Source organism: Schistocerca piceifrons, chromosome 4 (assembly GCF_021461385.2).
Source record: "Schistocerca piceifrons isolate TAMUIC-IGC-003096 chromosome 4, iqSchPice1.1, whole genome shotgun sequence".
Classification (NCBI taxonomy): domain Eukaryota; kingdom Metazoa; phylum Arthropoda; class Insecta; order Orthoptera; family Acrididae; genus Schistocerca; species Schistocerca piceifrons.
Genome location: NC_060141.1, coordinates 827,620,566 through 827,642,854, shown reverse-complemented (window position 1 = coordinate 827,642,854; position 22,289 = coordinate 827,620,566). Strand labels below are relative to the sequence as shown.

The window sequence follows — 22,289 nt, the reverse complement described above, 5'->3', positions numbered from 1 at the left end:
TTTACTGTTAGAATTTTGACAGCTGAAGTGTCTTTACTTTGTACACAATCTGATTTTGCTCTCTGCATAACAACTAGTAAGCGTTCACCAGTGGACCTTGAACTACTGACTAGCCTAAAAAACACTGAGCACTCAACAAGTAGTCTGCTACCCAAGTAGCAGCTTCTTTCATGTACTGCACACCTGACCTACCAACGGAAGTCCTACAGTTCTCCACCTTATGGGAAGATCCATAGATCCACAGCCAAGATTGTCACAGAACTGATTGAGACCATTTACTTGGCTCCAACTGAAAGCACCCCAATCAATTCTGGGAACTATGCTGCATACTGAGAATTATGCTTGCACCTTGTACAAGAGGCCAGCAGTCTTCACCGGTTCTGCCACCCGCCCATAAAATTGAGGACAGGTCCAGATCCCAAGTGACAGATGCCACAGGTGAGCCACAACTTGCAGATGACTGCACCCTGTACACTCGACAGCTGAAGGCAGGGGCTCCTGCATATCCCAGATGAGACCTAACTCGGCAGATGTTCTGAATGCACACTGGATTTCTTTCTGGTCCTGGGCACTATTCAGCTGAAGGACTCCATAATGTGCTTACCACTAGAGCTCATGAAACTAGCACTCCCCCCCCCCCCCCCCATAGCTCGAAGGACCCTGCTGAAGCAGTGGCCAACTGTTCACTCACAGGGCAAATGGGCAAGACAAGACGGCCAGCCTCCACACTGTCTGTTTAACAAAACTTTGTGTAGCAAGGTGTGTGCATTGACGTAGCTAGGTGTGGTCAGTAAAACCATACAAATAGGGAAATAAGATTTTACTTAAAACAAAGCTTGAAACTGGAATTCAAATTATTAAGTTCAAACCACTGATTTCATCTGCCAGAGTTGGAAAACAAAAAGGGGGTGAATATATACGGACTAGAGGCAGAGGTGTATGAAGAAATCAACCAGAGATTACTTTTCCAAAACTTTTAAAAAGGATGCCTGAGAACCAGTCGAAAGGGTGACTTTGAGGGATCTCCACCACAATAAAGTACCTGATCACAGCTTTGTCTAAAAGATATCTTGTGGAGTTCCAAGTCCAAATTTGCAGTCTGCATATGGCTGTATTTAATTTCTTCTCATTTTGAAGACAGGAGGAAACAATAATTGGACGCTGTTTTAATTTCTTTAAAGTGTCTGTATCTTACCCAAGAAATCACATCTTTGAGCTTCCACTAACAGATTTGATAGGTGGCACTGGCACATGCAGAATGAAGGACAATACTTTAAAAACACTTAAATTTTTGGAAAGCAGTAATTTACAAGAATTTCTCGAAACTTTCAGCATGATTATTGTGTGTCTTTTCCTTCTGTTGAGAACTTTATATAAAAAGAAAAAGAGATCACTGAATATTAAATGAAATTCTCCCAGTACCTTGAAATGGAGTCTAAACGCAAGTAAGCCAAAAGAGAAATTGATAATTTGTCTAACTACTGTAGAAAAAAACAGAGATGGACTGAAACCTAATATTGAATGCTGAAAATTTTGAACTTCATAAAAAAGTGATAACAAGCTTGTTGTAATTTCAATAAGTTTGTTACATCCTACAAAACTAAAATTCATGAAGATATTTAAGGGAAAAAAGAAATAAAGCAACAGAGAAAAAAATATAAAATTTAATAGTAATAACATGCAAACATACAACATATTATGAACAATCATTATACTTAGGTCTTGGTACTCATCACCTTTCTTGGTTTGAATTGTTTGAGTTTTAACTTCTTTCTTCTTGGTGCCATAACTTTTTTTGTTTTCTTCTCCTTCATTTTTTGCAGGAGACTATTCCTCTCATCCTATAAGAAAGAATAAATGTTGAAAAAGTCAAGAATAGTAAACTCATGTCACCTAAAACAGAGTGATGTTACACGGGATATTTTTAACACATCTATAATTTACAAGCCACCCTTTGGTGTGTGGCAGAGGTACTTCAGGTACCACTAACATCTCTCCTTACCTATTACATCTGTATATGGTGAGAAGGAGAATGATTGTCAGTTAAGATTCTGTATGAGCTTGAAATTCCTTGATTTTCCACTCATTGCCATTTTGCAAGGTGTGTGTGTGTGTGTGTGTGTGTGTGTGTGTGTGTGTGTGTGTGTGTGGGGGGGGGGGGGGGGGGGGCCTCTCTTTTTGAATTTCACAAACCTTGAATTTTTATAGTACACATCTTTTGTCGTGTTTGATGAGCAACCCTGCTCTTATTATGAAATGATCCCTGACAGAATTTTATGCTCTTCTTTTAGCTCCTCTATTAATCCTATCTGACAATGACCCCAATTGATGAGCAACATTCAAGAATGGACATTTTTGTAAGAAACCTCATTTGCGGGTCAACTACGTTTCCTTCGGATTCTTCCAATGACTCTTGATATGACATCTGCTTTTCCAACAGTTAGTTTTATATGATCATTCCAATTCAGATCTCTCTCGACATATAATCCAAGATATTTACATTTGCGGTTGTTTTATCAGTCACAATTAAAAAAAAATAATGGCTCTTTCCAGTCACTTATATGCACTACATAATTTATGTTCATGATAACTTTTAGTTTATGATGAAACAATATTAAATTCAACTACCAATTTAAGACCATTTGGTGAAATATTTGCTGTGGATGGTAAAGGCTACATGCCAGAGATGTATATGTTGTCATGGTGGCTAACTACCATTCAACAAAAAGCAGCACAATTTTGAGATAGCAATTTGCATGTTCAATGGAATACACAAGTTTCTTATGTTGCTTGTATCAACTGTCAACATGACACTTGACTCTTGTCTATTTTTTCATGTTTTTCTTTAATGATATGAATATAATAGAGGGAAACATTCCACGTGGGAAAAATATATCTAAAAACAAAGATGATGTAACTTACCAAACGAAAGCATTGGTATGTTGATAGACACACAAACAAACACAAACACACACACAAAATTCAAGCTTTCGCAACCCACAGTTGCTTCATTGGGAAAGAGGGAAGGAGAGGGAAAGATGAAAGGATGTGGGTTTTAAGGGAGAGGGTAAGGAGTCATGTAAAGGCAAAGAGTTTGGGCAGAGATGTCAGTCGAGCCTTTACATATGTCTGCTTGTGTCTGTATATGTGCGGATGGATATGTATGTGTGTGTGTGTGTGTGCGCGCGCGCGCGAGTGTACACCTGTCCTTTTTTCCCCCTAAGGTAAGTCTTTCCGCTCCCAGGATTGGAATGACTCCTTACCCTCTCCCTTAAAACCCACATCCTTTCGTCTTTCCCTCTCCTTCCTTCTTTCCTGATGAAGCAACCGTGGGTTGCGAAAGCTTGAATTTTGTGTGTGTGTTTGTTTGTGTGTCTATCAACATACCAATGCTTTCGTGTGGTAAGTTACATCATCTTTGTTTTTAGATATATTTTCATGTTTTTCTAGTGACAAAATTACATTATGATGTACTCAAAATTTTCCTGGAGATCTGTTCTGTTTTTTCCTTACTGACTGTAATGGAGAAAACTGAATTTCGGTTAAAATCTTTATCTTGATCAAATAATATGTATGAGGATGTGCTGAAAAGTAATGCCTCCAAATTTTTAATTTGAGAATTCTTATGAGCTTTTTTAAATAAAACTAACTTTGTTACCATCATCTTTATTCTTCACATCTACATATTCACTTCTCCACACAGCAACACTGTATGCCAAACAAATTTCTCCCAACAAGAGACCAGTTCGTTGACATAGTCACTGTAGAATGTTTGACTTTGTAAATGGAGCCACAATGTCACCTCTGCTTGCACTGCTTCATCACTATCAAAGTGAAGTCCTCAATGGTGTTCTTTAATTTTTGGAAATGGATGAAAATTGGATGGGACCAAGACAGGACTCTACAGGAGATTATCAATGAAAGTGAAGCTGAGGCATCGGATTACTGCAGATACAGCAGCACTAGTATGTGGTCTGGTACTGTCATGCTGAAGGAGAGGGTTCTCCACGTGTAGAAAGGCTCTTCGAAATCGAAACTCGTTTACAACACGCTGTTTCTCACACACCGACACGGTTACATAACATACCGCCAAGTTACACAGTATAATTCGGAGCCCTCTAGCGGCAGAGGGTTGCAACTTACGCCAGCGAGGTGGGAAAGTCAACTGAGTAATATGAATGACGAGTATAGCCTCAACAGATAATGAGAACAGAATAAAAAAATTGGAGGCATTACTCTTCAGCATGCCCTCGTATATGAGGATAGGCTTCAATTCACCAAACAGTGACCAGTGGGCATGTAGTGGAATGGAAAATCACTTAATTTTTGCATAATGTCCTCCGCACGAGCTAACAACTCATACAAATGAGATACAAAAATGCTCTGCTGTCTTTTCTTGAGACAATCGATGTGTTAGTTCTGAGGTGGGGATTTCCACCTATGTTTCCTATCTGCTGTTCAGAGCAGTCCTTCTTTGGTAGGTATTTATTGATCTGTCCTCATACATGTATGATTTTCCATTGATGAATGAACTCACCAAAGAAAAACTTTGTCACTCCCTAAATATCAGTACGCCCAGATGGGTCAGAATAATTTTTGTTAAGTGATAGTTAAGTTTCACAGAATGACTGGAACAACACTTCCTTTTATGAGTTTTAGTCATCTGAAACTTACTTTCATTATAATGAAAAAACTGATTATGATTCTTTACAGGTTTCAAGGTTTCACCCTTAATGCACTGAGTGGTCATACTGACCCTTTTAAGATAATATTTAATATTGTTTATTGGCATGCCTTACATTTATTTCATGCACTTCCAAACATCAGCGCAATTAAGGGGAAATTACAGCATTTGCAGGGAGACGACAGGGTTGCGTGGGAGGAATTATTACTGACATTTAGCAATTTACTTGGAACAGAGGGTAAGTTACCAGCAATACTGATTACAAAGCATCACATACCAACGGAGGATAATACACCAGTGTTTATGAAACCATATAGGATAGCACATCATATGCAACCGCTACTAGAGGAGTTTATAGAACCAACTACGGGATGGGATCATAGAACATAGCGGTAGTCCATATCAAGTAGGTTTCTGAATGCGAAAACCATTTCGGACGCATATCCGATTCCAAATATCATGGACACAATGGACAATCTGGGACAATGTAAGTATTTTACAACAATGTATTTACAGAGTGGATACCATTAGTTGGAAGTAGCGCCAGAGGATACGGCAAAGACAGCTTTTACTGTTCTTGGGGGACAATATCAGTATATACGTATGCTGTTTGGGTTGAAGAAAGCACTGGCAACTTTTCGGCAATTATTAGACGGGATTTTAAGGGGATTGAAACCAAAGAGATGTATGGTTTACCTAGATGACATTATAGTATTTTTGAAGGATATACCAGAACATGTATCACGTTTAAGAGAAGTCTTTAGAAGACTGTGGCCAGCATGGTTAACATTAAGTTTAGAAAAATGTAAGTTTGCGCAGACACAGTTCAAATACTTAGATCACGTAATTAGTGAACAAGGGGTTCAAACCTATCCTCGGTTAACAGACGCAGTTCAAAACTTCCCGACACCACATACAATGAAGCAATTACAATCATATATTGGGTTATGTTCATATCATCGTAAATTTGAAAAGATTTGCTAAAATAGCCGAGCCATTGACAAAGCTTTTAAAGAAAAGGGTTAGATTTCAATGGGCAGAGGAATGTCAGGAAGCTTTCGATGAATTGGACGGGATTAGTTTCTGGTCCAGTGTTGGTGTTTCCCAATTTTGAAGAAGATTTCATCTTATCTTGTGATGCTTCAAATGCCACAGTAGGATGTGTTTTGGGGCAAATGGTGAATGGACAGGAGCATCCAGTGGCGTATGCTTCTAGACAGTCAAATATGGCAGAGCAGAATTATTCCACAATGGAAAAGGAGATGCTGGCTGTAATACATGGAGTAACATATTTACGTTGTTATCTTTATGGTAGGAAGTTTAAGGTCGTCACGGATCATGCGGTGTTGAGATGGTTACTGCGACTCAACGATCCTTCGTCGATTAACACAGTGGGCTCTAAAATTAAGTTAATTTTACTTTGAAGTAATTTATAAGCCAGGGAAGAAATACGGGAATGCAGATGCTTTAAGACGCAAATTAGATGCACTAGAAGTAATGGGTAAGAGTGTCTCAGAATGGCAAAGGGCACAAGCAGAGAAGGAGGGGTGCCAGGGTTTTAGAACTCAACCACATTTCATTGTGGAGGGAAATTTGTTATGTAGAGTTACCAGGTACGGACCAGTTTGAGAGAGGAAGTCCTAAAGCAGGCCCATGACCTGTGCTCTCAGGGCATGGTGGTCGTCAAGCAACGGGAAGACGAGTAGTAGAACGATTTGGAGCAATACGAAGCAAATTGTGTGTCGCGTGTGCAGTTAGCGGATGTGATGTGTGCAAGAATTTAATTGCAACGGTTACCACAGGCTTCGAAAACATTTGAGTTTATCGGGCTAGATATTTGTGAGCCATACAACAAAACACCGTCAGGGAATTGTTACGTTTTAACTATAATTGATCACTTTTCGCGGTTTCTAGCCATGGTCGCAATACCAGACCAACAGGCAAGTACAGTAGCACAAGCTTTAATCAATAACTGGTTACTGAAGTTTGGGGTGCCTGATACCATAATTACAGATCAGGGAATGAACTTCATGTATGACTTAATGTTACAGTTGTGTCGCCTATTGAGGATTAAAAAATTATAGACTAGTCCATTTCATCAGCAGGCGAATGGGAGAACAGAGCGAGTACAATGTCAATGGGAACCATGATAACTGGGACATTTATCTTCCATATGTGGTATCGAGTTATAACACTAAAATACATTCGGGGGTCAAAATGCCACCGTTCGAGGTGGTCTACGGAAGAAAGATGCCATTGCCGTTTGAAGTTCTATGTCTGAAATCAGGAGCTAAAGGGGGCGCAGTGCGGGAATTTGCACTGGAAATCTGGAGTCAGGTACCTTATGAAAGGCCATTGCTGACAGCAGCACATAATGCTTCACCTCTTCAGTGGGTCAAATGACAGAAACTGAACACCAGCTGATAGAACCATGCGGTACAGTGCGACGAGTCACGATACTGTCTCTTTTCAAATCATGTAATTTACTGAGTGCACAGACGCCCAAATGAGGCATTTAATATGTAATGTGTGGACGGAGTAGTTCAGTCACAGATGGCTTCGAGATGTCTCGGTGGCATTCTACATGGAACAACATGTGTCCACTCGTTAAGATTACCGCAGCCATGAACCACAGTGTCTATTTTGACATTATCAAAAACCAAGTGTCGACCTTTTTTTTACAGCTTTATGATGAGAATGTGTTCTGAGATGATAACAGTCACGTTTGCAGGGCCGCAGACACACATTCCTGGTTTGATGAACACATGAGGCCTCTTGACTGACTTACTAAGTCACCCGATCTCGATCTCACAAAAAATGTCAAGACTGTTTGGAACAGTGTGTGAAACACGGTACTTGCTATCCCCATGGTTCTGTAGCTTTACATTATCTAACCATCAAAGAGTGGCTTCAGCTGTATACAGCGTGTACACTCTTCCTGAGGCTGTAGTTGATGTTACATGGTATTTGTTGTGGACTGACAAGACAGCCAGTCCACAGTGACGGGTAACCGAAAGGCACGCGCTTAAACTCACGCAGGCTGGCGTGAGGTCTGAAACAGGATACGTAATGAATGCTATAAAGAAAAGTACGTAGCTGCGGGAATACTTAACTTTAACCCACAATTGGTGAACATTGCTCTTGGCGATACAAGTTAGACTCTTTAGATACATGCAATATACTGTTAATGGCGCCTTGCTAGGTCGTAGCCATTGACTTAGCTGAAGGCTATGCAATCTATATTCTCGGCAAATGAGAGTGTCTCCGTCCGTGTAGTCACTAGCAAAGTCGTCCGTACAACTGGGGCGAGTGCTAGTACGTCTCTCTAGACCTGCCGTGTGGCGGCGCTCGGTCTGCAATCACTGATAGTGGCGACACGCGGGTCCGCCGTATACTACTGGACCGCGGCCGATTTAAAGGCTACCACCTAGCAAGTGTGGTGTCTGACGGTGACACCACACTATTAGTGTAGTTTTTCCTGGTGGTGAGGGGTACAGTACATTATCTCGAGAAACAACATTGACAAATAATTCAGAATCAACACTCACCTCCATATCCTGCTTCAGTTGCCCCAGAGCTGATTTATATTGTTCTTCAAATGGCAGTAGTGTGTCTTCAGACACGACCAACTCACGCACAGAATTCTTCCCTGCAGTCTTTAACATATCTTGAAAGGTGGAAACCTGAAAAACACATTTATTTGCAAACCTATTACAGTGGGAAAGAAGGTATGAAATGTATTGGATTAACATATAAGATAGGATTCTTATAGTTTATCAGACTGAAAATAGCTTAATAGAACAGAAACTAAAAGTAATAATCCGTAAATTTGTGACTGGATGCTCATTTACAAGTATCACACTAAGCCATAATCTTGAAAAATTTAGAAAAATTGGACAATAATGAATTATAAACAATAAATAAAAAGTGTGTGCTCCATTTAGCTTGGCGATAGTTAAAATAGAGGGAAAACAAGGAGATAACCACTTTTGACAAAATAAAATGAGGCTTATAGATTACGAACAGTCTTCTTCCTGGAGGAGTAAACTACATGTCAATGGACAGTGACATACTCTCAAGGGTCTGTCAATCTTTTCAAGGTTGAATACTGAGGCATATAATTCCATGGGGGATTGGTGCAGCTTCTCATCACTCTCTACTGGTCTCACACCCAGTCACAAATCGTCCTATACTCTCACAGTGAGGTTATGAGATGTAAAGGAAAGTACAACATGCACCAATTTCAAACATCTTTCAATGCTGCATTAACTGACTAATTAATTAATTAATTAATTAATATCCCTCAAATTTTCAAAGTGCACCTATACTTCCTCTTCCTGCAGAGGCAGCGAGGTGTGCCCTATATTCTACTATGGTCACTCCCGCAAATTTGGGCAAGTAGTTTAACAGATGCTGCAAGTCTGCTAGCTTCATTGTTGACATCTGCTGAAGTTCAAAACTGTGGACAAAGCGTCATGATCGGCCTCACCTTAATGAGGCTGTCAGGCACATTAATGTGGGGGCTGTGGAGGGCACTGACGGAGGAGGGCATGGATCACAGCTCAGTGGTGCCAGTTGGGTCTATCAGTAGATGGGGTTTCACTAGGCATGGCCTGCACCTCAATAGGTGTATAGGAAGGGGAGGCTGGCTAAGCTTATGGGTGACAGTGTAGTGGGTGGTGGTGATGCTGGTAGTGGTGTCACTCATGGAAAAATTCCTGTAGTAGTTGGTGTTAGAGCTGCACCTTTTTTAGACTGAAGTCAGCTGATAGGTATACCCGCTTAAAGGAAGTGACTAACTAAGGGCTCACCTCCAGAGGATGTAATGTTTCCAAGTAGAGAAGGAATTAGCATATTTCATCAAAATATAAGAGGTATTAGAGATAAAGTTAGTGAACTGCTAATAGATGCTAACTCTGAAATTATTGGTATATCTGAGCACCACTTAAATAATTTGATAATTTAGAGGCTTCCTTTACCAGACTACAGATTAGCTGGCTGTTTCTCTAGGAGTTCCTTGCGGAGTGGGGGAGTGGCTCTGTACATAAAAAACAGTATTTCATTTGAGACCATAGACGTATCACAACACTGCACTGAACAGATATTTGAAAGTTGTGCAGCATTAGTTGAATTTAGTGAAACTAAACTTCTATTTGCTGTTGTTTATAGCTCCCCTAACTCCGACTTCAGAGCATTCTTGCTTAAGCTAGAGAGGGTTCTTGATTCACTTTGTAGGAAGTACCAGAAAGTAGTTCTATGTGTGACTTCAATATTAATTTTGTATATCACTGTGCAAGAAAAAAGATGTTGGTAGATCTCCTAAATTCATATGATCTGATGCAAACTGTTTTTTCCAACTAGGGTGCAGGGGAACAGTAGCACAGTCAGAGACAATATTTTTATTCATTCTTCATTACTAGACGGGCATTCTGTTAGTAAAAGGGTGAATGGCCTTTCAGACCATGATGCACAAATTTTAACACTAAAAGGTTTTTATACTCTAACCAATGTCGTATTTAATTACAAAATACGTAGGAAAGTTAATCCAACAGCAATAGAGAGTTTTTCAAAACTTGTCAAGGAACAAGAGTGGCAAGATGTTTATAGTGCCGATAATATAGATGATAAATACAATGCTTTCCATAACACATTTCTCATGCTCTTTGAGAGTTGCTTTCCATTAGAACATTCTAAACGGGGTACTAGCAGTAATGGACAGCCCGGTTGGCTGACTAGTGGGATAAGGGGGGGGGGGGAGGGGGGGGGGGGGGAAGCAAGACCGAATAATGTTGGTGTATTGTAAAGATAACATCAGCAATCACTATACAGGATACTCATTCCAAGATCTATTAGGCAACATACTATCCTCAATCATCAGATAATAATTTTCAAAAAATAGAGTCTGATATACCTGAGAAATTAGTCATTTTCCTGGACCATGCGATATTGAAGAAAAAACGTCGAGAAGTGGACAATGCTCTTGGACAACGTATAAATACTGCAGCAAGGTCTTAATATTTTGCATCACCAATGAAGTTGGTTGTATACCTGGAAGAATCCTGGAGATACTAAAAGGTATCAGATAGATTATATAATGGTAAGACAGAGATTTAGGAACCAGGTTTTAAACTGTAAGACATTTCCAGGGGCAGATATGGATTCTGACCACAACCTCTTGGTTATGAACTGCAGATTGAAACTGAAGAAACTGCAAAAAGGTGGGAATTTAAGGAGATGGGACCTGGATAAACTGAAAGAACGAGACGTTGTAGAGAGTTTCAGGGAGAGCATAAGGGAACAATTGACAGGAATGGGGGAAAGAAATACAGTAGAAGAAGAATGGGTAGCTCTGAGGGATGAAGTAGTGAAAGCAGCAGAAGATCAAGTAGGTAAAAAGACGAGGGCTAATAGAAATCCTTGGGTAACAGAAGAAATATTGAATTTAATTGATGAAAGGAGAAAATATAAAAATGCAGTAAATGAAGCAGGCAAAAAGGAATACAAACGTCTCAAAAATGAGATCGACAGGAAGTGCAAAATGGCTAAGCAGGGATGGCTAGAGGACAAATGTAAGGATGTAGAGGCTTGTCTCACTAGGGGTAAGATACATACTGCCTACAGGAAAATTAAAGAGACCTTTGGAGAGAAGAGAACCACTTGTATGAATATCAAGAGCTCAGATGGCAACCCAGTTCTAAGCAAAGAAGGGAAGGCAGAAAGGTGGAAGGAGTATATAGAGGGTTTATACAAGGGCGATGTCCTTGAGGACAATATTATGGAAATGGAAGAGGATGTAGATGAAGATGAAATGGGAGATACGATACTGCGTGAAGAGTTTGACAGAGCACTGAAAGACCTGAGTCGAAACAAGGCCCCGGGAGTAGACAACATTCTGTTAGAACTACTGACGGCCTAGGGAGAGCCAGTCCTGACAAAACTCTACCATCTGGTGACCAAGATGTATGAGACAGGTGAAATACCCTCAGACTTCAAGAAGAATATAATAATTCCAATCCCAAAGAAAGCATGTGTTGACAGATGTGAAAATTACCGAACTATCAGTTTAATAAGTCACAGCTGCAAAATACTAACACGAATTCTTTACAGACGAATGGAAAAACTGGTAGAAGCGGACCTCGGGGAAGATTAGTTTGGATTCCGTAGAAATGTTGAAACACGTGAGGCAATACTAACCTTACGACTTATCTTAGAAGAAAGATTATGAAAAGGCAAACCTATGTTTCTAGCATTTGGAGACTTAGAGAAAGCTTTTGACAATGTTGACTGGAATACTCTCTTTCACATTCTAAAGGTGGCAGGGGTAAAATACAGGGAGCGAAAGGCTATTTACAATTTGTACAGAAACCAGATGGCAGTTATAAGAGTCGAGGGGGCATGAAAGGGAAGCAGTGGTTGGGAAAGGAGTGAGACAGGGTTGTAGCCTCTCCCCGATGTTATTCAATCTGTATATTGAGCAAGCAGTAAAGGAAACAAAAGAAAAATTCGGAGTAGGTATTAAAATTCATGGAGAAGAAGTAAAAACTTTGAGGTTCGCCGATGACATTGTAATTCTGTCAGAGACAGCAAAGGACTTGGAAGAGCAGTTGAACGGAATGGACAGTGTCTTGATAGGAGGATATAAGATGAACATCAACAAAAGCAAAACGAGGATAATGGAACGTAGTCAAATTAAATCGGGTTATGCTGAGGGAATTAGATTAGGAAATGAGACACTTAAAGTAGTAAAGGAGTTTTGCTATTTGGGGAGCTAATAACTGATGATGATCGAAGTAGAGAGGATATAAAATGTAGACTGGCAATGGCAAGGAAATTGTTTCTGAAGAAGAGAAATTTGTTAACATCGAGTATAGATTCTAAGTGTCAGGAAGTCGTTGCTGAAAGTATTTGTATGGAGTGTAGCCATGTATGGAACTGAAACATGGATGATAACTAGTATGGACAAGAAGAGAATAGAAGCTTTCGAAATGTGGCGTTACAGAAGAATGCTGAAGATAAGGTGGGTAGATCACGTAACTAACGAGGAGGTATTGAATAGGATTGGGGAGAAGAGAAGTTTGTGGCACAACTTGACTAGAAGAAGGGATCGGTTGGTAGGACATGTTTTGAGGCATCAAGGGATCACAAATTTAGCATTGGAGGGCAGTGTGGAGGGTAAAAATCGTAGAGGGAGACCAAGAGATGAATACACTAAGCAGGTACTGGGAGATGAAGAAGCTTGCACAGGATAGAGTAGCATGGAGAGCTGCATCAAACCAGTCTCAGGACTGAAGACCACAACAACAATGAAGTTGGAGTAACAGTTTTTTTGATTTTAAGTTTTCCTGGTGTACAAAAATCTTGAATATTCTGTTGGTATTCAGCAGGATGGTGGTGTTCACAGGTGAGATATTTCAGCAAGCTGACTTCTTGTCATCTTCAAGTGTTCCTGGAGACTGATTGACCTCTGATGGATGCTGACTCTGCATAGTCTTTACCTCCACAAATAAAGCTTTTGGCCACTTGCGGTTACAAGTTGTGTGTGTGTTTATTGTTGACGAAGGCCTTAATGGACGAAAGCTTTATTTGTGGCAGTCTTTTTTGTTGTGCCTGTCTGTGTCTGCCTGCTTAGCTAAGTGGCTACGTGCTTGCCTCCCATGCAGCGGGCCTGGGTTTGATTCCCGGCCAAGTTGGAGATTTTCCCCACTTGCGGACTGAGTGTTGTGTTGTCCGTATCACCATTTCATCCTCATCATCAGCAAGCGAGTTGCCCAATGTGGCGTTGACTGAAATAAGAGTCGCACTCGGTGTCCGAAATTCCCCGAATGGGGCTTCCCAGCCAGCAATGCCATACGATCATTTCATTTTTTTCACTATTTGGTGAGTAGCAACTTTCCTTTTCATAATATTGTTACATTCCATACTAGATATTCCACTGTTTGACTGTTTGATTAGTCTTTATCCACCCCCACCCCGCCCCTCCGCAACCACCGTCTCGGTGCCTCCATGCAGTCCGTGGCAGGTGGTGGGGGAGGCATGGCGCTGGGTGGTGGGGGAAGTGCGGCACTCCACGACACATCATGAACCACAACCTTTTCGTGGTCATGGCCACGTGCAGATCTCAGCCGCTGAGGTGACACTGCGTCTTCTTCAGACATCCTGATGAGATCGGATTTCCGTGTAGAATGCCAATTTGATTTGATCGTACTCAAGGCTGGATCCTAAGCCTTGCTTAACTGAAAGCCACTGTCCTTATTTATTAGCTCGTCTTACACTTTGATCTCCATTGCCTTTTTAAGAGTACAATCCCAGAAGGTATTCGACTGCTGCAACACCTTTATGCCATCGCAGTTCATGTCATGTCCATGGGAGATGCATTGTTCTGCCACGGTGGACTTTGTTGGCTGTATGTTGTCTATGTGGTGTTTCTGCTTTGTGCATCTCCCCTGTACTCTCCAGATGGTCAGGCCTACATATATTTTTGCACTGGCAAGGGATGTGGTAAACTGCCGGTACCTGGAGTCCTAAGTCATCCTTGACTGACACTAATAAAAGTTTCCGTCTTGGACGGAGGGTGAAACACGCACCTGACATGTAATTTTGGAGTGTTCTGCAGCTCTCTGCTAATGTGTTCCCAATGTATGGTATTATCACAGTGGCAGACAGTTTGTCTTCGTCCTCTGCAGGCTGTGGTCTCGGCTTCTTCGGTTTTTCACGTTTCATCTGGCAGCGGTTGTTAACTGTTTGTACAGACCACAGCCTGAAAGTGGTGCAATTTAGCTGCTAAGCTGCCATGGTCTGAGATTTCACATGCTCTGTGCACCAGTATGCCTAAGTCTCTTGTTGCCACAACTGTGTCAAGTCCAATACATTTCCATCATGAGTGAAAAAACAAGAAAGCAAGATTGGGTTTAACATCTCGTCGACATTGACATCATTAGAGCACAAGCTTGGATTGTGTCAAGGACGAGGAAGGATATCAGCAGTGCCCTTTCAAAGGAACCATCCTGGCTTTTGCTAGAGCGATTCAGGGAAATCACTGAAAACCTGAAACTGGATGGCCAGACGCAGGTTTGAACTGTCATCCTCCCACAAGTTCAGTGTGCTAAGAACTGCCGCAACTCAGTCATGAGTGGGGTTCCGAACTGTGTGCCTTTAGTAATGTTTCATAGGATGTTTTATCACGTCCACCACTAACAAAACTGTAATTTCCCTAATTGATTGTTGGATATTGAAGTCTCCACTGATGATTACAGTACGACTGGGGAGCATATGTAGAAGCGAACTGAGATTTTCTTTAAAGTTTTTGGTTACATAAGGAGGTAAGTCTGGTGAGTAATAGAAGGATCCAATTTCAATTTTATTACAGTGTACATCGGTTATTCATGACTATACAAGGATGCTACTTTTAACACAAAGATTGTATAGCCTGACAATGCTGTTGAGTGGCACAAAACCAAGAAGAGAGATTTGGGCTGATGCAGAGCTGCTGATATGGACAGAAAACTGCAACGCTCTGTGCAACAACACACAAGTGACATGCAGCGTTGAGACATCAGAGGCAATGATTTGTTCATGAGCACTCTGTTTGTCAGCATCTTTTGTTTCCAATTATTACTGACATGCTTGGGTGCACACTGGAACATTGTTGGGCACCCATGAACACACTGCTGCAATCTGTGCTATGAAAGAGTTGGGTGCTGTAATGTTAAGCAATGGTCTTACTCGCCAACGTCAAACATTTGAAAGAAATGCACTACCTGCATTACTTTGCACTACCTGCATTACTTTCTGCCACTTTCAATTGAATAGTAGCACTTTTATGTGATAAAGTGGTGTTGAACAAAACATATGTGTCACTGAAATTTAACGAAAAGGTTAAGGTATTTGAGGCAAGTGAGAAAGACAAACCCTCTGTGTGTGAAATAATGTTGTGTTTCAAAGGTGGTAAATTGCAAATTTTTCATACTTTAAAAAACAAAGGTAAGACACAGGATAAATGGATGAAAGGGGATGGGGAAATGAAAAGAAAGGCAAAGATGGGAAATGAATAAATTAATGAGAGAGAATGGGAATAGTTCGCAAGTGTAAGAGGAAAAAGTCTATCTTTTCTGGACCCATGATGCAGAGTGAAGCTCTACAAGTCACTACAGAGCTTGGAAGTATGGACTTTAAGGCATCCACAGGATGGCTGGATTGTTTCAACATTGTGTGGAATGAAGTGTGCGGGAAAGCTAACGATTTGCAGGAAAGTGTAGCAACAGAGTGGAAGATAATACTCTAGAACGTAATTGTGAATTATGACCAGAAAGACATATTCAATGTCAATAAAACAGGACTGTTTTATTGTGCACTGTCTTCAAAATCTCTAGCTATTCGAGGTAAAAAGTGCATCATTGGACTAATGTCCTATGAAAGACACACTGTACTGCTGTGTGGAAACATATTAGGTGAAATGGAGAAGCCACTGGTGATTGGAAAGGCAGCAAAACTGCATTAAAAAAACAAACCCACATCAGATGTCAATAAGCTTTTAGTCACATTACGAAGTAATAAAAAGGAATGGATGGTGAGCAGTCTTATGGAAGAATGGTTGGGCTGTTTCAATACCAAACTGAAAAAATGGAAACTGCCAAGTTGTTCTTTTTCTAGAAAATGCCATCTGCTGCCCAAAAATCAAGTAATCAGACGTGATATTGGCTTGGTTACCACCAGGTCCAATTAGGCTCTCACAACTCATGGACTAGATAGTTATTTACATATTCCAGTCCCATTACAGGAGATTACTGATACAGTCTCTCATTCCTCGTGTTTAAGAAGTTGAAAGTGCATTTGTTCTTGTGTGGTCGGTTTCTGTCCTGATTGTAGTAAATTGGATTAGCTTGGCAGTATGGGAAATAAAGCCCAAAACTGTAATGAAGTGAAACTTCCTGTGCAGATTAAAACTGTGTGCCGGACCAACACTCGAACTTGGGGCCTTTGCCTTTTGAGGGCAAGTGCTCTACCAACTGAGCTACCCAAGCATGTCTCACAACCCATCCTTACAAGCTTTACTTCTGCCAGTACCTCATCTCCTATCTTCCAACGATCACAGAAGCTCTGCTGCAAAACCTGCAAGACTAGCACTCCTGGAAGAAAGGAAATTGCAGAGACATGGCTTACCCACAGCTTGGATATGGTTCCTGAATCTTTTCGATCTGCAGCGAAGTGTGTATTCTCGGGTGCCACAGTTGATAGAGCTCTTGCTCGCGAAAGACAAAGGTCCCCAGTTCGAGTCTAGGTCCAGCATGAAGTTTTAACCTGCCGTGAAGTTTCATATCAGCACACACTCCACTGAAAATCTCATTTGAGAAACACCCCTCAGGATGTGGCTAACTAAGTCATGTCTCCACAAAATCCTTTCTACCAGGAGTGCTAGTGTTGCAAGTTTCGCAGGAGAGCTTCTGTGAAGTTTGGAAGGTAGGAGATCAGGTACTAGTGAAAGTAAAGCTGTGAGGACAGGTCATGAGTTGTGCTTTGGTAATTCAGTCGATAGAGCACTAGTCCACGAAAGGCAAAGTTCCTGAGTTTAAGTCTCAGTCTGGCACACAGTTTTAATCTGACAGAATATCAGAAGAGCACACTCCACTGCAGGGTGAAAATCTCATTCTGAAACCAAGTGCTTTGCAGGTCAAGAACAAGACACGTCTGTGGCCATCGAAGAACATGAAAATGTAGTAGCAACTGTTGAATTAATTAAAATGGGAAATATTTCATGTAGTGCAGATGACTACCTTGCAAATGATGACTTTCTGCCAGATCACTCACTTTGACTTCAGCAACAGATTTGTAAGAAATCCGCACCACAAATTGTGATAACGAAGAAACAAAGGAAGAAGAGGAGCAAAATTGTGTTGTTGTTGTTGTGGTCTTCAGTCCTGAGACTGGTTTGATGCAGCTCTCCATGCTAATCTATCCTGTGCAAGCTGCTTCATCTCCCAGTACCTACTGCAACCTACATCCTTCTGAATCTGCTTAGTGTATTCATCTCTTGGTCTCCCTCTACGATTTTTACCCTCCACACTGCCCTCCAGTGTTAAATTTGTGATCCCTTGATGCCTCAGGACATGTCCAACCAACCGATCCCTTCTTCAAGTTGTGCCACAAACTTCTCTTCTCCCCAAACCTATTCAATACCTCCTCATTAGTTACGTGATCTACCCATCTAATCTTCAACGTTCTTCTGTAGCACCACATTTCAAAAGCTTCTATTCTCTTCTTGTCCAAACTATTTATTGTCCATGTTTCACTTCCATACAGGGCTACACTCCATACAAATACTTTCAGAAACGACCTCCTGACACTTAGAATCTATACTCGATGTTAACAAATTTTTCTTCTTCAGAAACACTTTCCTTGCCATTGCCAGTCTACATTGCCTCTCTACTTCGACCATCATTAGTTATTTTGCTCCCCAAATAGCAAAACTCCTTTACTACTTTAAGTGTCTCATTTCCTAATCTAGTTCCCTCAGCATCACCCGACTTAATTCGACTACATTCCACTATCCTCGTTTTGCTTTTGTTGATGTTCATCTTATATCCTCCTTTCAAGACACTGTCCATTCCGTTCAACTGCTCTTCCAAGTCCTTTGCTGTCTCTGACAGAATTACAATGTCATCGGCGAACCTCAAAGTTTTTATTTCTTCTCCCTGGATTTTAATACCTACTCCAAATTTTTCTTTTGTTTCTTTTACTGCTTGCTCAATATACAGATTGAATAACATCGGGGAGAGGCTACAACCCTGTCTCACTCCTTTCCCAACCACTGCTTCCCTTTCATGTCCCTCGACTCTTATAACGGCCATCTGGTTTCTGTACAAATTGTAAATAGCCTTTCGCTCCCTGTATTTTACCCCTGCCACCTTTAGAATTTGAAAGAGAGTATTCCAGTCAACATTGTCAAAAGCTTTCTCTAAGTCTACAAATGATAGAAACGTAGGTTTGCCTTTCCTTGATCTTCCTTCTAAGATAAGTCGTAAGGTCAGTATTGCCTCACGTGTTCCAACATTTCTACGGAATCCAAACTAATCTTCCCCGAGGTCGGCTTCTATCAGTTTTTCCATTCGTCTGTAAATAATTCGCGTTAGTATTTTGCAGCTGTGACTTATTAAACTGATAGTTCAGTAATTTTCACATCTGTCAACACCTGCTTTCTTTGGGATTGGAATTATTATATTCTTCTTGAAGTCTGAGGGTATTTTGCCTGTCTTGTACATCTTGCTCACCAGATGGTAGAGTTTTGTCAGGACTGGCTCTCCCAAGACCGTCAGTAGTTCTAACGGAATGTTGTCTACTCCCGGGGCCTTGTTTCGACTCAGGTCTTCCAGTGCTCTGTCAAACTCTTCACACAGTATCGTATCTCCCATTTCATCTTCATCTACATCCTCTTCCATTTCCATAATACTGTCCTCAAGTACATCGCCCTTGTATAGACAGCAAAATTGTGTCCCTACAGAAATTAATATGCCTAAAGAAGCTATTGCAAGCACAAGTAATGTTATGCAATTTGCAGCACTCATAGATTTCTCAAGCTGTTGGAACTATTTTAAAGTGCAAAAAATTGCGTAGAAAAAACAATTTTGGACAGGAAATTCAAACAGGTTTCCCTAATTGATATGACGCAAAAAAAGTGAAATCCAATGGAAATAAACATGGCAATATTACTCGTGTACATACAACAATAAACAAATTTAAAGTCACAGCAAAAATACAGAAATGTCATATTATTTATCAATTACTGTAACACTCTAGTGTTCTATTGTACAATATACAGTAAATGAACATCTACTGTGCAAGAGTGAAGGTATGTAAATACTTGCATAACTACAAATTTATACTCTTGTATATTCGCTCTGCCTGAAAAGTTCCAGACAGCCTTTTCCCCCAAGTTTGCAATACTATAAAGGAACAAATGTTGCTTTTATGTTATCTTCTTGTGCACATCCTGGAAATTACCTTGGCGATGTTTCCCAGTTATTGCGACAAAATGGATACTGACTGTGCACAAAAAGTGAACATTAAGTTCTGTGTTAAGCTCGAGAAAATCTCTAGCAAATGCGGACAATGATTATGCAAGCATATGCAGGTGAAGCACTTTCAAGAAATCGTGTTTTTGAGTGGCACAAAAGGTTTGCGTGAAGGCAGAGATTAAGTGCAAAACTATCCCAGAGCATATACCGAAGCAAACGTCGAGGGTGTAAGGCAGTTATTGCAAGAAGACCACCAAGTCTTATGTGTAATGTCAGAAGAACTGTTATGATGTGTCATAAGATTTTATGTGAAAATTTGGGGAAATGGAAACTTACGCAAAACTCTGCCAGATGAAAACAAAGCATATAAATTTGTAATTATGCATGTATTTACATACCTTCACTCTCGCACAGTGGATGTTTATTTATTGTATATTGTACAATAGAACGACTGGATAGAGCCAGACTTGATCCCACATTTCTGTCAAAGATTACTGCTGGGGATATACGTTGGTGCTACCCGTATGACCACCACATGATGTGTCAAAGTGTTGAATGACAGAGTCCTGGATCATCAGCCTTGAAAAGAGTAAAATGACAACCTTCGGGGACTAAGACAATGTTGATCACATTCTTTGATAGTATAGGATTAGCTCACCAGGAGTTTGTTCCTCCGGGTCAAACAATAAACCAAACTCTTTACATCCCTGTTGACGAGATCATCGACTGTACGGATATGTACTGCTTCCTTAATGATTGGGACTGCGTAATTGAAGAAGCAATACATATCCGTACAGCCCATAATCTCATCAACAGGGATGCAGGATTTCAACTGAGCACAGACTGGAACCCTGCATTGGCTGCTATTACATCACGACACAGAAATCAACATTTTTCAATAACACACCCATCATAATGTTGGTCTAGTATGGTCTTTAATGAGTGAAGGCTGGCTGCACTGTTAGTTAACACAGCACACAGTGCATGCGCAGGAGAGCCGCTCTGCAGTTTTTGGGAGAGGGTGTTTGAGTGTGGCACCATCTATCTGCAGATCATTGCGCATGCGTGATTTTCGCGCCTGCGCATTCTTCGCACACGTGTTCTAGAAGTGGGGGGTTGAAGTGCAGATACCATCATTTGTACCTAGCCACAAGCAAGGTTGAACCACCTGAAGATGTCTGACAGTTGGTCCAAGGAAATATTGTGCAATTTGCACAATGCGATCCGGCGGAAAACCCATGAAAACTGTTTAGAATGTTTAGAACCTATGTTTTCCTTACACTGTTGAAATAGGGATGAAGTTGGTGGTGGTGGTGGTGGTGGTAAGGTAGGGGGAGAAACAAGCGCAGGGGTGACTAGGGAGGCAGTGCACAGAGAGTGCTATTGCGGAGGAGTATTTGGGGATTATATGAGACCTGCAAAGGTAATTACCAGGCAGTAGTAAGCACAAGCATTTCAGCTTGAAGCAGACTACTGTCTGAAGGTAATTTTAGGACAAATGGTTCAAGTGGCTCTGAGCATTTAACATCTGAGGTCATCAGTCCCCTAGAACTTAGTACTACTTAAACCTAACTAACCTAAGGACATCACACACATCCATGCCTGAGGCAGGATTCGAACCTGCGACCATAGCAGTCGCGCAGTTCCAGACTGAAGCGCCTAGAACTGCTCGGCCACTCTGGCCGTCTAATCTTAGGACATTCCAGCACTATGTTACGATATGAATGGAATTCTTGTCTCCATATTACAGTTTAAAAACTAGAAATAAATGTTTAATGAAGAAAAATATATACACTTTTACAGACAACTAACCAAAAGTTGAGCTGAAAGTCCAATAGTGCAATTAGAATGAACTGCTTACTTGATTTTGAAGGATGAGTGTAATTGCTTTGCCTGATTTTCCTGCACGCCCTGTTCTCCCTATTCGATGAATATAGTTCTTGATGTATTTTGGAAGGTCATAGGATATCACATACTTGACGTTAGGCATATCCATACCACGGGCGAGAGCGTCAGTACTGATGAGACTGGAAATATGAAATACATACTCTTTTACAGTGATATTTGGCAAGAAATAGAATTTGACAAATAATTATTGAAACTGTCATTAACACTAAAATAATGATGTCAACTCTGTCACTATTCTCCATAGTAGTCAAACATGAAGCTGTAGATCGACCACTGAAATGGCTCGTTAACTGCTAAATGTAAAAATGCAGTCCCCCACCCCTTTTAAATGTTCCAAGTAATAATTTTACTGATATGAATGCGTAACTCTGCGACTACCTCAGTGACAAAATACAACTCTCAGTTGGAGATCAAATTGTAAATGGATGCTGTCATTCAACCTCCCTGTGTTGAAAAAATAAGTGTATTACAGATTTCAACTCTAGTATGAAAATTTTCTCACTACTGCCATTTAGAAACTTACTGTTCATTACTGCACCATAGCACTTAACTGTACAGGACCAAATTGAAGGAAACGTGGATGATTATTATAACTTCAGTGAAGAATGACGGCAATCAAATTTAGGCTCTTCTGTGAACCTGTGCCATGCAATCTCTGATTCAATAGCGTTCTGAGAGCTCTGCTGTGA

The 22,289-nt window shown here is 40.7% G+C and overlaps 1 protein-coding gene across 2 annotated transcripts in view; it reads right to left on the bottom strand.

Moving 5' to 3' along the window:
- Positions 1-1,642: 1,642 nt before the first annotated feature.
- The window catches only part of LOC124795108 (probable ATP-dependent RNA helicase Dbp73D), a 143,474-nt gene continuing 122,827 nt past the window's right edge, over positions 1,643-22,289 (bottom strand). For both annotated transcript variants that reach the window (XM_047258958.1, XM_047258959.1), the window contains 3 exons: positions 21,554-21,719; positions 8,233-8,367; positions 1,643-1,841 (listed from right to left, as the gene is read on the bottom strand). In XM_047258958.1, coding sequence (XP_047114914.1) covers positions 1,716-1,841; positions 8,233-8,367; positions 21,554-21,719 — 427 coding nt within the window. In that variant the 3' untranslated portion in view covers positions 1,643-1,715. The remainder of the gene's footprint in view (positions 1,842-8,232; positions 8,368-21,553; positions 21,720-22,289) is intronic.